Genomic DNA, 15,327 nt, shown 5'->3' with positions numbered 1-15,327 from the left:
ACCAAGTATTGAGGCACTTACTCTACAGACTTTTCAGTAGGCGCCAACATTTCTGAGTATAAAATAATTTTTTCAGTTGGTCTTATATAATATTCTAATTTTCTGAGATAATGACTTTTGGGTTTTCCTTGGCTGTAAACCATAATCATTAACATTAACAGAAATAAACACTTGAAATAGATCACTGTGTGTGTAATGACTCTATATAGTATATAGGAATAGATCCCTCTGTGCGTAATGACTCTATATAATATATAGGAATAGATCACTGTGTGTAATGACTCTATATAATATATGCGCTTCCCACTTTGTATTGAATTACTGAAATAAATTAACTTTTTGATGACATTCTAATTTATCGAGATGTCCTGTGTGTGTGTGTGTGTGTGTGTGTGTATAATATACAGTGATATGAAAAAGTTTGGGCACCATAACAATTTGTGTTTTTGCAACAGCTATTTCAGTTTCATATATCTAATAACTGATGGACTGAGTAATATTTCTGGATTGAAATGAGGTTTATTGTACTAACAGAAAATGTGCAATCCGCATTTACACACAATTTGACCAGTGCAGAAGTATGGGCACCCTTATCAATTTCTTGATTTGAACACTCCTAACTACTTTTTACTGACTTACTAAAGCACTAAATTGGTTTTGTAACCTCATTGAGCTTTGAACTTCATAGGCAGGTGTATCCAATCATGAGAAAAAGTATTTAAGGTGGCCACTTGCAAGTTGTTCTATTTGAATCTCCTATGAAGAGTGGCATCATGGGCTCCTCAAAACAACTCTCAAATGATCTGAAAACAAAGATTATTTAACATAGTTGTTCAGGGGAAGGATACAAAAAGTTGTCTCAGAGATTTAAACTGTCAGTTTCCACTGTGAGGAACATCGTAAGGAAATGGAAGAACACAGGTACAGTTCTTGTTAAGCCCAGAAGTGGAAGGCCAAGAAAAATATCAGAAAGGCAGAGAAGAAGAATGGTGAGAACAGTCAAGGAAAATCCACAGACCACCTCCAAAGACCTGCAGCATCATCTTGCTGCAGATGGTGTCACTGTGCATCGGTCAACAATACAGCGCACTTTGCACAAGGAGAAGCTGTATTGGAGAGTGATGTGAAAGAAGCTGTTTCTGCAAGCACGCCACAAACAGAGTCGCCTGAGGTATGCAAAAGCACATTTGGACAAGCCAGTTACAATTTGGAAGAAGGTCCTGTGGACTGATGAAACAAAGATTGAGTTGTTTGGTCATACAAAAAGGCGTTCTGCATGGAGGAAAAAAAACACGGCATTCCAAGAAAAGCACTTGCTACCCACAGTAAAATTTGGTGGAGGTTCCATCATGCTTTGGGGCTGTGTGGCCAATGCCGGCACTGGGAATCTTGTTGAAGTTGAGGGTCGCATGGATTCAACTCAGTATCAGCAGATTCTTGACAATAATGTGCAAGAATCAGTGACGAAGTTGAAGTTACGCAGGGGATGGATATTTCAGCAAGACAATGATCCAAAACACCGCTCCAAATCTACTCAGGCATTCATGCAGAGGAACAAATACAATGTTCTGGAATGGCCATCCCAGTCCCCAGATCTGAATATCATTGAAAATCTGTGGGATGATTTGAAGCGTGCTGTCCATGCTCGGCGACCATCAAACTTAACTGGAATTGTTTTGTAGACAGGAATGGTCAATATACAGTGCCTACAAGTAGTATTCAACCCCCTGCAGATTTAGCAGGTTTGATAAGATGCAAATACGTTAGAGCCTGCAAACTTCAAACAAGAGCAGGATTTATTAACAGATGCATAAATTTTACAAACCAACAAGTTATGTTGCTCAGTTAAATTTTAATAAATTTTCAACATAAAAGTGTGGGTCAATTATTATTCAACCCCTAGATTTAATATTTTGTGGAATAACCCTTGTTTGCAATTACAGCTAATAATCGTCTTTTATAAGACCTGATCAGGCCGGCACAGGTCTCTGGAGTTATCTTGGCCCACTCCTCCATGCAGATCTTCTCCAAGTTATCTAGGTTCTTTGGGTGTCTCATGTGGACTTTAATCTTGAGCTCCTTCCACAAGTTTTCAATTGGGTTAAGGTCAGGAGACTGACTAGGCCACTGCAACACCTTGATTTTTTCCCTCTCGAACCAGGCCTTGGTTTTCTTGGCTGTGTGCTTTGGGTCGTTGTCTTGTTGGAAGATGAAATGACGACCCATCTTAAGATCCTTGATGGAGGAGCGGAGGTTCTTGGCCAAAATCTCCAGGTAGGCCGTGCTATCCATCTTCCCATGGATGCGGACCAGATGGCCAGGCCCCTTGGCTGAGAAACAGCCCCACAGCATGATGCTGCCACCACCATGCTTGACTGTAGGGATGGTATTCTTGTGGTCGTATGCAATGCCATCCAGTCTCCAAACGTCACGTGTGTGTGGTTGGCACCAAAGATCTCGATCTTGGTCTCATCAGTCTAGAGAACCTTGAACCAGTCTGTCTCAGAGTCCTCCAAGTGATCATGAGCAAACTGTAGACGAGCATTGACATGACGCTTTGAAAGTAAAGGTACCTTACCGGCTCGTCTGGAACGGAGACCATTGCGGTGGAGTACGTTACTTATGGTATTGACTGAAACCAATGTCCCCACTGCCATGAGATCTTCCCGGAGCTCTTTCCTTGTTGTCCTTGGGTTAGCCTTGACTCTTCGGACAAGCCTGGCCTCGGCACGGGTGGAAACTTTCAAAGGCTGTCCAGGCCGTGGAAAGCTAACAGTAGTTCCATAAGCCTTCCACTTCCGGATGATACTCCCAACAGTGGAGACAGGTAGGCCCAACTCCTTGTAAAGGGTTTTGTACCCCTTGCCAGCCTTGTGACCCTCCACGATCTTGTCTCTGATGGCCTTGGAATGCTCCTTTGTCTTTCCCATGTTGACCAAGTATGAGTTCTGTTCACAAGTTTGGGGAGGGTCTTAATTAGTCAGAAAAGGCTGGAAAAAGAGATAATTAATCCAAACATGTGAAGCTCATTGTTCATTGTGCCTGAAATACTTCTTAATACTTTAGGGGAACCAAACAGAATTCTGGTGGTTTGAGGGGTTGAATAATAAATGACCCTCTGAATAAACTTTTCACAATTTTTTAAAAAAAAAAGAAATAACATTCTTTTTTGCTGCAGTGCATTTCACACTTCCAGGCTGATCTACAGTCCAAATGTCACAATGCCAAGTTAATTCCGAATGTGTAAACCTGCTAAATCTGCGGAGGGTTGAATACTACTTGTAGGCACTGTATTTTCTGCGGTAATTGCACTGGCCGAGATCCTCTGCCCACACAGTCATAATTACTTATGCACGAGATTCTGCGGCACTATCGTGCCCTGGCACATAGAAAGAGGTACATGTACGTTATGTTAAAGGATTAACTATCTGGTAGGAAAACCCCCTAAACCTAAAAAAACAGTTTTGAAGCCTATTCACACATTGTGGTTTTTGTCACCATTATTACTGTAGTTTTGCAAAAATCAGAACATTTAAGAAGGAAACAAAACAGTGATGGTTATATAAAATGATTATAAGACGTTACATCTATAGAATTCTTACGTTACATCTATAGAATTCTTACAAGAGAAGAACTCGTAATAATGGCCTTATATTAAATTCCAGGCACCTTTAAAAAAAAAAAATGGGGGGTCATTTTTGGCTCCACTGGCGAAGTCTGAGCCCTAAATTTTCCCCCTGATAACAATGGTTGTGTATGTAGACCCAGCTCTTCGCTCCACTGGAGCGCTTTCTCTGTACACAGTGAGCGCCCCCTAGTGACAGCTAGAGTTGACCAGATATTTAGCATTTACCTCTTTGGTTGTGTGAAAAAAATGCATATTTGGAGCAATGAAGCTGGAAAAACTGAGATTAAGAAATTGAAAACAGGAAACCATTTCTAAATTATTTATTCCCCAATTTAACGTGTAATGAGACATTTTCTTGGAAGTGAAACTTTTTCTCTGCACATTTTCCAATCATGGTGAGAAGTCTTTGATTGCAGTCGCCTGACATTGATATTGTAGTCTGGTCATTGTGGCAGCGAGATTTCGGAAGAATGCAGTATTTTGTTTTCTTTTTTAACATTTGCTGCAGATGTCCCCATTGACATTATTAAGATTTGCACATATCCCCCCCAATAATGAGATCTACTGTCATCTGGTCTCTAGCAATACTGTGATCTTGGCTGCAGCAAATCTTGTATGTTTATGGGTTTTTTTGCTGCATGGTTGCGCAAACGTCATCATATCTTAATCCGAAATATTACACTTCTACACTGTGTACAGAATTATTAGGCAAATGAGTATTTTGATCACATGATAATTTTTATACATGTTGTCCTACTCCAAGTGGTATAGGCTGAGAGCCAACTACCAATTAAGTAAATCAGGTGATGTGCATCTCTGTAATGAGGAGAGGTGCGGTGTAATGACATCAACACCCTATATAAGGTGTGCTTAATTATTAGGCAACTTCCTTTCCTGTGGCCAAATGGGTCAGAAGAGAGATTTGACAGGCTCTGAAAAGTCCAAAATTGTGAGATGTCTTGCAGAGGGATGCAGCAGTCTTGAAATTGCCAAACGTTTGAAGCGTGATAACCGAACAATCAAGCGTTTCATGGCAAATAGCTAACAGGGTCGCAAGAAGCGTGTTGGGCAAAAAAGGCGCAAAATAACTGCCCATGAATTGAGGAAAATCAAGCGTGAAGCTGCCAAGATGCCATTTGCCACCAGTTTGGCCATATTTCAGAGCTGCAACGTTACTGGAGTATCAAAAAGCACAAGGTGTGCCATACTCAGGGACATGGCCAAGGTAAGGAAGGCTGAAAAACCACCACCTTTGAACAAGAAACATAAGATAAAACATCAAGACTGGGCCAAGAAATATCTTAAGACTGATTTTTCAAAGGTTTTATGGACTGATGAAATGAGTGACTCTTGATGCGCCAGATGGATGGGCCAGAGGCTGGATCAGTAAAGGGCAGAGAGCCCCACTCCGACTCAGACGTCAGCAAGGTGGAGGTGGGGTACTGGTATGGGCTGGTATCATCAAAGATGAACTTGTGAGACCTTTTCGGGTTGAGGATGGAGTGAAGCTCAACTCCCAGACCTACTGCCAGTTTTTGGAAGAGCACTTCTTAAAGCAAGTGGTACAGGAAGAAGTCAGTATCGTTCAAGAAAAACATGATTTTCATGCAGGACAATGCTCCATCACATGCATCCAACTACTCCACAGCGTGGCTGGCCAGTAAAGGTCTAAAAGATGAAAAAATAATGACGTGGCCCCCTTGTTCACCTGATCTGAACCCCATAGAGAACCTGTGGTCCCTCATAGAATGTAAGATCTACAGGGAGGCAACATAGTACACCTCTCGGAACAGTGTCTGGGAGGCTGTGGTGGCTGCTGCACGCAATGTTGATTGTAAACAGATCAAGCAACTGACAGAATCTATGGATGGTAGGCTGTTGAGTGTCATCATAAAGAAAGGTGGCTATACTGGTCACTAATTTTTTGGGTTTTGTTTTTGCATGTAAGAAATGTTTATTTCTAAATTTTGTGCAGTTATATTGGTTTACCTGGTGAAAATAAACAAGTGAGATGGGAATATATTTGGTTTTTATTAAGTTGCCTAATAATTCTGCACAGTAATAGTTACCTGCACAAACAGATATCCTGCTAAGATAGCCAAATCTAAAAACACCCCACTCCAACTTCCAAAAATATTAAGCTTTGATATTTATGAGTCTTTTGGGTGATTCAGAACATAGTTGTTGATCAATAATAAAAAAAAATCCTCTAAAATATAACTTGCCTAATATTAGTGTTCAGACAAGGAATGTGGGTGAGCCCTGCGATCAGAGTCCCGCTCACACACATGTATCTTTTGGCATTTAAAGTGAAGCGTCACCATTGGCCTTATACTCAGCACATAGCAAAGATATTTGCTATGATAGATTTCATATTTTCATGTACAGTCATGGCCGAAAGTGTTAGCACCCTTGAAATTGTTTCAGAAAATGAAGTATTTCTCCCAGAAAATGATTGCAATTACACGATTTATTATACACATATTTAATTCCTTTGTGTTTATTGGAACAACACAAAAAAAAACTGAGAAAAAAGGCAAATTGGACATAAATTCATACAAAACGCCAAAAGTGGGCTGGCCAAAATAGTTGTCCCCTCAACTTAATATTTGGTTGCACACCCTTTGTAATTAATAACTGCAATCAATCGCATCCTATAACCATCAACAAGCTTCTTACACCTCTCCATTGGCATTTTGGACTCTTCTTTATAAACTGCTCCAGGTCTCTCATATTAGAAGGCGCCTTCTCCAAACAGCTATTTTAAGATCTCTCCACAGAAGTTAGATGGGATTTAGATCCGGACTCATTGCTGCCACTTCAGAACTCTCCGGTGCTTTGTTTCTATCCATTTCTGGGGGCTTCTTGAAGTATGTTTGAGATGATTGTCCTGCTAAGACCTAGGATGGAAACCCAGTTTTCTGACACTGGGCACTATTTTGTACCTCCAAAACTCTTTGGTAATGCTCAGTGCCAGAGGCAGCAAAACAACCCAAAAACATCTTTGAACCTCCACCATATTTGCCTGTAGGTACTGTGTTCCTTTCTTTGTAGGCCTCATTTTGTTTTCAGTAAACAGTAGAATGATGTTCTTTACCAAAAAGCTCTATCTTAGTCTCATCTATCCACAAGACACTTTCCCAGAAGGATTTTGGCTTACGTACATTTTGGCAACATGCAGTCTAACTTTTTTATGTATTTGTATCAGCAGTGGGGTCCTCCTGGGTCTCCTCCCATAGCATTTCATTCAAATATGGGCGGATAGTTAGTGCTGACACTGATGCACCCTGAGCCTCCAGGACAGCTTGAATTTTTTGGAACTTGATTGGGGCTGCTTATCCACCATCCGGACTATCCTGTGTTGCAACCTTTTATCAGTTTTTTTCTCTGATGTCCACGTCCAGGGAGATTAGCTACAGTCTAATGGATTGTAACCTTCTTGCGCACCATGGACAAAGGATCATCAAGATCTCTGGAGATGGACTTGTAACCTTGAGATTTGTTGATATTTTTCAACAATTTTGGTTCTCATGTCCTCAGACAGTTCTCTTCTGCTCCTTGTGTTCTCCGTTCTTAATGTAGCACACACAGACATACAATGCAAAGACTGAATGAACTTCTCCCCTTTTTATCTGGTTTCAGGTGTGATTTTCAAATTGCCCACAGCTGTTACTTGCAACAGGCGAGTTTGAACGAGCATCACATGTTTGAAACAGATGTTTAGCCACAATTTTGGAAAGGTGCCAACGATTTTGTTGGGCCCATTTTTGAATTTGTGTGAAATTATGTCCAATTTGCCTTTATTTTTTTGTGGTTTTAATACACACAAACAAAATAAAATGTGTATGACAAAATGTGTATTTGCAATAATTTTCTGGGAGATATACTTCAATTTCTGGAACAATTTCAAGGGAGCCAACACTTTTGGCCATGACTATATTTTCTTTAAGTTTTACTCTATGCACTTTAGAAAAATATTCTATGTTTGCTACCTGGAAGATGTCAACAGATAGCTGTTAACGGATCCCTCATTGTTATAAGCCCTCAGGAACAGTGTAGAGTATGGATGTGAATGCTGATTAACACCTTATTATTCCCTGCAGACTAAATTAGACATAAAAATAAAACAACACTGAAAATATTATCTGTCACTAGAATTTTTGCCATCTAATCTCAGAGCAACAGGACCAAGGACCAGGGGCATACACTGCAAGTGGAAGAAAAGTGATTCCGGCAGCTAAATAGGAAAGGGTTCTTTACAGTTAGAGCAGTCAGACTGTGGAATGCCGACCACAAGAGGTAGTAATGGCTGATACTATAACAGCTTTTAAAAAAGGGCTGGGCTGAATGATTTCCTCAGTACACAAAACATTGTTGGTTATAAGTGACTTAGGGACAAAATGTAGAACTGGTGGAGGAAGGATGAACGAGATGGACCTAGGTCTTTTTTTTCAACCTATGTAACTATGAAACATATTGCAGAGACCAAGACCGTTATTCGAGTGATTTGTCACTTACTGGGCTGTTTTTGGTCGTTTTGATAGCACCGTTTTATCAGCAGGAGATTATTTCTAGAGGACCAGCAAACTACCTGCTATGTAGTTTTCCATATTCATGAGCTTTCTATAACCCTGCTCAAACCACTGATTGGCAGCTTTCTGTCTATGCATAATGTACAAAGAAAGCTGCTAATCAATGATGTGGACGGGGTTATACAGAGCTCAGCATTCATAGAACTGCTAGATCTGCAGCAGATAAACAGTGATTTTTTTGAACACTGCAGCAAGCAGCTCAGTAAGTGACACATCGCTGGAATCAGAATACCAGTCCCTACATTATGCTGCTCTCAGTTGGGTTAGAAAAACCTGGCAATAGATTTTCTTTAAAGTCTATTACATCCTTATATTTTAGACTGTGATCAGACATTGTATTATTTTGCTGTGATTTTTCTGAATTCACAGCTAAAAACATAGCTTTTTTGACCAAATTTTAGAATATCAGAGTCAAAACAGCTCTGTGACCGGAACGTGTGTGTGTACACAGCCTGGGAGAGCAGTCCGAGTGGATGACCCTTGAATAAAGGCACTAGGACACCCCTTCTGATATGCCCAGTTTGGGCACAGATGAGGGGACCTGCTAGTATTGATAGTTCCTGCTCTTGGGGACCCGGCCTTCACTCTTCTATGAAAGAAAAAAATCTGTAGCATTTACTTCCCATTAGTCTCCTGTACAGTACAGTAATTGTTAGGGTCACCTTCATCTAAGACAGGGGTGGGCAATTAATTTTCCCATGAGGCCGCATGAGAAATTGGGATGGTTTTAGAGGGCCGGACTAATATAATTAACTCGGTTCTAGATCTCATATTTATCATATACATATTATATATATATATATATATATATATATACACACACACGCATATATATACTGTATGTGTATATAATATTATATACACATACACACTGTATACATACATACACACATACACACACAATCCCCATATACTACATCACTACACCCGCCACATACTACACCTGTAATATACATCCCTATACACTACACCTGTAATAAACTACACCTATATATACTATACCACTATATACTACATCGCTACACCCCTATATAGACCTGTAATATACTACATCACTATATACTACACCTGTAATAAACTGTACCACTACATCACTATATACTACACCTGTGATAACCTACATCACTACACCCCTATATACTACACTTGTAATATACTACACCTGTGATAAACTACACCACTGCACCCCTATATACACCTGTAATATACTACACCCCTATATACTACACCTGTATTATACTACACCACTACATCACTATATACACCTGTATTATACTACACTCCTATATACTACACCTGTATTATACTACTGCACTACACCCCTATATACACCTGTATTATACTACACCCCTATATACACCTGTATTATACTACACCACTACATACTACACCCCTATATACTACACCTGTATTATACTACACCCCTATATACACCTGTATTATACTACACCCCTATATACTACACCTGTATTATACTACACCACTACACCCCTATATACATCTGTATTATACTACACCCCTACACCCCTATATACACACCTGTATTATACTACACCCCTACACCCCTATATACACCTGTATTATACTACACCCCTATATACACCTGTATTATACTACACCCCTATATACACCTGTATTATACTACACCACTACATCACTATATACACCTGTATTATACTACACTCCTATATACTACACCTGTATTATACTACTGCACTACACCCCTATATACACCTGAATTATACTACACCCCTATATACACCTGTATTATACTACACCACTACATCACTATATACTACACCCCTATATACTACACCTGTATTATCCTACACCACTACACCCCTATATACACCTGTATTATACTACACCCCTATATACTACACCTGTATTATACTACACCACTACACCCCTATATACATCTGTATTATACTACACCCCTACACCCCTATATACACACCTGCATTATACTACACCCCTATATACACCTGTATTATACTACACCCCTATATACACCTGTATTATACTGCACCCCTATATACACCTGTATTATACTATACCCCTATATACACCTGTATTATACTACACCCCTACACCCCTATATACACCTGTATTATACTACACCCCTATATACACCTGTATTATACTACACCCCTATATACACCTGTATTATACTACACCCCTATATACACCTGTATTATACTACACCCCTACATACACCTGTATTATACTACACCCCTATATACACCTGTATTATACTACACCCCTATATACATCTGTATTATACTACACCACTACACCACTATATACTACACCACTACACCCCCCCATATACCACACCTGTAAAACTACATTCCCATATATTACACCACTACACCCCAAATATTTGTCAACCGTTACCCCCCGCCCACCCCACATTGTCCCCACAGGTTACTAGTAACCACTCACCTCCCTCTTCTTATTGTCCCCTCCTCAGGCACCTCCGTACGAGACCCCGCTGAGCTGCTTCTCTTTCACATGCCCAGGCTGCGCCGATGCTGTTTTCCTAGGAGCCCCCGCCGCTGCTTCTGTCCGTACGGGCCCCGGCTGCTGCAGCTTCTTCTCCTGCCGGTCGGGAACTTTTCAAATGACACACGCGCGCTGTACTGACAATATCAGGGCGCGCGTGTGTCACAGAGAAAGGTGTCGGGCAGAGAACAGAGGAGAGATTCCTGCGTTCCGCTGCCTGCACTGACTGTGCGGAGCTGCATGATCGCTCCCTGCCTGCCACGCAGCGTGTAATGAGGGCGATCTGACCACGGGCCTCCCGGAGCCTGGAGCTCCAGACAACAGGTCAGATTGCCCTCATCACTGACCGGCCAGCAAGGACGCCCTGAGCCAGGCGGGCCGGTCACAGAGAGTAGGCGGGCCGGATGTGGCCCGCGGGCCGCCCCTTGCCCAGGTCGGATCTAAGCTCAGGTATTCAAATTTTAGATGGTTTATATGGAACTTCTGCCTTTAAGAACCCTGGCACCTATGGGAGTAATGCAATTTGTCTTGACATGTTTCTTTGATTCTAATCTGTGGGTTAGCAAGTGTTACTAATTGTTACCATGGCTATGTCACCTATATATAGCCTCATTTATAGTTGGTTTACTGACATTGATTAATGGCCACACGCAGCCTGAAATATGTAATGTTGTAAAACTCTCTTTTTTTGGGAGTTTTAATAAATATCTATAGATTTTACCATATTCAGATGCTGCATCTACTTTTTTCTGACTCGCCTTCTTGTACAGTAAGTCATTGTCAGGGGTCAGGTTCCTTTACAGTACAGGCATTGTTGGGGTCATCTTCCTTTGCGGTACAGTCGTTGTCCGGGCTCACCTTCCATTACGGGACAGTCATTGTTGGGGGTCATCTTCCTTTGCGGTACAGTCATTGTCAGGGGTCAACTTCCATTACGGTACAGTGATTGTAGGGGATCACCTTCCTTTATGATACAGTGATTGTTGGGGTCACCTTCCATTACGGTACAGTGTTTGTTGGGGTCACCTTCCTTTATGGTACCGTGTTTGTTGGTCACCTTCCATTATGGTACAGGCATTGTCGGGGGTCACCTTCCTTTATGGTACAGTCATTGTCGGGGGTCACCTTCCTTTACGGTACAGTCATTGTCGGGGGTCACCTTCCTTTACGGTACAGTCATTGGGGCGTTAGATTCCGGTTTACCTTCGGATGATGGATTATTGGGTTTCTAAAGATTAATATAATTCTTGTCCCCTCTTAGAGCCCTGGAGCTTCAGCCGTTCTCACTAAAACCACTCTTGCGACGTGCAATGGCAAACGAGTCCCTGGAGAAATACAGACAAGCATATGTGGACTATAAGGTTGCCCTTCAGATAGACTGTGGGATGCAGCTCGCCAATGACAGTATCAACAGGTAAGTTGTTATAAAAGTGGAATATAAAGACCTTCACAAATAACTGAACCACTCTTTGTTCTTTATCATGTTCTTGCAGGATCATGCAGCTTTAATTGAAGTTCTCTCACCAATTTTCACAATACATACTGTATACATTATTGCATAGATCTTTGACCTGATGAAATTGATGTACTTTGTTTATATATTCAGCTGAAGTCAAGAAATCCTAATTTTAATATTAGGATTTTCTTTATTGTTCCTTATGGGAGACCCAAACCATGGGTGTATAGCTTCTGCCTCCGGAGGACACACAAAGTACTACACTAAAAGTGTAGCTCCTCCCTCCGAGCATATACACTCCCCGGATGACAAATCCAACCAGTTCAATGCTTTGTGTTCAGGAGGTCACACACACACATGCATCCTCTGATTTTTGATTTTTGATTTCAAAGATTTGGAAGAAAAGCGGGTCCAATCTGGACTCCCGGCATGTCCCTTCTCACCCCACTGTGTCGGCGGTGCTGTTAAGGTTGATTTCAGGGCTGGAGCCTTCACATGCCGCGCTCCTTCGCCATCCCTTGGGGCTCTGGTTTGAAGTGGGAGCCATCACGGTTCTCACTGCTTTGCAGGAGACCGGTCTCCATCCGCAGCCCTGTTCAGGATCCTGCCGGACGGAGCGATGACCCCCCAGGGACCTGGCACCTGCGTCTCAAGCTAAGTACTGAGACGTTATTACCACAGAAAGTGGTCTTTCTAGGGGTCCCTTGTACTTTATTTGTGGGGGAGAATGTGTTATATGTATGTTTTAACATTTACGGCCGGTTCTCCAGTTTTCACTGGAGAACCGCGCCGATGGTGCCTGCACGCTAGCCGCATGTTTAAATCTAGGCCCCGGCTTCGCCTGAGGCCTAGTTTCGATTCTATGTCAGTCAGTGCAGTGAGACAGGGTGGCTCCGCCCACCGGCTGCTCAGCACAGGGAAGGGACACTCCTCACTGAGGAAAGATTCCCTCCCCTGTATGCCTCATTTGCCCTCCGTCCTGCTCTCAGAGTAGGCCCCGCCCCCTCTCCTCGCTGCGGACGCCATTTTCTCAGCGTTCTAGGGCACAGAGATCAATGTCTGCAAACACATTGTGACAAATGGGGGCCTGGGACAGAGCCCCCAGTTCTGGGGGATCTGGAGGGCACAGAGATGCCCCTATGTTAAACAGTCTGGCAAGCCACAACCTCCGGTTGTGCAGCTGCTTATACACTCTGTTTATATACTCTGCTGGGGGTTTTTTTCCGAAAAGCCCCCACTTCTGGGGAATCTGGAGCAGAGATGTTATGTTAAACGGTCTGGCAAGCCACAACCTCTGGTTGTGCTGCTGCTTATATACTCTGTTTATATACTCTGCTGGGGGTCTTTCTGGACAGAGCCCCCACTTCTGCAGCATGTCTCATATCAGTGCAGGGCTGCAAGGCTGTTTTTTATTATGCACCGCATGTTGACTCGTACTGTCTGTACCGAGCACATAACCACATTGTGATGCCTGCTCTGACATAGTGGTGCCTCAGCCTGGAGGCTTATCCCCAGTGGTCCCTCCGGCTGCTCCGGCTCCGGGGTAGAATCCCTCTCTCCAGGGGACAGCTGTCCCGGACACTGCTGAGCATGCATCAGCCCCCTTCTCAGGGCGCTTCTGCTGCTACGGCTCGCTCAGCAAAGCTCACAGAGGATTCTTCATCTGGGAGCCCGTCCTCCTAAAATGGAGACGCAGGGTCCCCTTTCCCTCCTCGCCCCGCGGCTCTGGTTCACGAGCTGACTCGCAGGACAAGGAGGATGCCTTACTGGGGGCTCGGACGCTCTCCATGTACCCCATTGATCTGTCCGAAAGTGACGCAGATGCTAATGATTTGATTGCGTCCATTATATTTGTACTGGACCTCAATCCGCCTGTATCAGGGGAGCACCCCTCTTTGGCAGAAAAGCATCAGTATACCTTGCCTAAGAGAACAAGGAGTGTGTTCCTTATCCACTCCAGCATTCAGGTCACTGTGACCAAGCCCAGAGCCTGTCCTGACAGACGCTTCCCAGAGCGTGGTTCTGATGACTGTTTCCCCCTTCCACCAGTGATGGTCAAGGAGTGGGCTCATTCACCAAGGGTGGACCCTCCGGTGTCTAGACTTTCAGCCCGGACAGTTGTATCAGTAGCTGACGGCACCTCTCTGAGGATCCCACTGTCCGCCAGGTTGTCCTTCTGGCCAAATCTATATATGAGGCGGCAGGGGCCTCGTTCTCCCCATCTTTTGCAGCAGTGCGGGCTCTCAAAGCCATCTCTGCTTCTCGGGAGGAGATGCATTCCCTCACCAGGGCCTTTATGCCCGAATTGGTTGCCTTAACTTCCAGGCTTCAGTCTTTTCATCCTATAGCTGGAGACTGTCACCGCACTGCGGTGGCCTCGGCTACTTCCCTCGCTATCCGCAGGTTCCTGTGGCTTCGAGAGTGGAAGGCAGATGCTTCTTAAGAAGTTCCTTGCTGGACTCCCTTTTGCTGGGACCAGTCTATTCGGTGAACAACTGGATGAAATTATTAAGGAAGCTTTTGGCAGGAAGAGTACTTCCATGCCACAACCCAGGAAACTTTCCAGGGCAGGAACCAGTCGAGGTTTCGTTCCTTTCGTTTCCTCTAACTGGTCGTCCTCTAAGCCCTCGGCCTCGTCCACTAACTCAGCCAAGGTCCGTAAACCAACTGGCGCATGAAGCCGCGTCCTAAGTCGGCAGGAGCTGCTGCCACCAAGGCAGCCTCCTCTTGATTATCTGGCCGCGCCAGTAACGTCCTTGGTCGGTGGCAGGCTCTCCCTCTTGGGCGACGTGTGGTTTCAACACGTCTTCGATCAGTGGGTGTGGGTTACCATCTCCCACGGCTACAGGATATAATTCTATTCAGCCGCCAAACAGATTTTTTCTGACAACTCCCCCCTGCTCCAAGGCCGCCGCCTTCTCACAGGCCGTGGCATTCTTGCAGGCCAATGGAGTAATTGTACCAGTTCCCGACTGGGAACGGTTCTGAGATTTCTACTCAAATCTCTTCCTAGTCCCCGAAAAGGACGGTGCTTTCCGACCTGGATCTCAAGCTTCTCAACAAGCATGTTCAGGTGCGGCAATTTTGCATGGAATCTCTGCGATCAGTCAATGACCCAAGGAGATTTCTTAGCATCCATCGACATC

General features: G+C 43.5%; 1 protein-coding gene across 1 annotated transcript in view; it reads left to right on the top strand.

The window, feature by feature from the left end:
• SPAG1 (sperm associated antigen 1) overlaps positions 1-15,327 on the top strand; it is a 155,479-nt gene that overhangs the window by 91,283 nt on the left and 48,869 nt on the right. Inside the window, exon 13 of the mRNA XM_075353074.1 lies at positions 11,987-12,139. Coding sequence (XP_075209189.1) covers positions 11,987-12,139 — 153 coding nt within the window. The remainder of the gene's footprint in view (positions 1-11,986; positions 12,140-15,327) is intronic.

The sequence above is a fragment of the Anomaloglossus baeobatrachus genome, chromosome 6 (genome assembly GCF_048569485.1).
Source record: "Anomaloglossus baeobatrachus isolate aAnoBae1 chromosome 6, aAnoBae1.hap1, whole genome shotgun sequence".
NCBI lineage: Eukaryota > Metazoa > Chordata > Amphibia > Anura > Aromobatidae > Anomaloglossus > Anomaloglossus baeobatrachus.
This window is presented reverse-complemented; position numbering and strand designations above follow the sequence as displayed.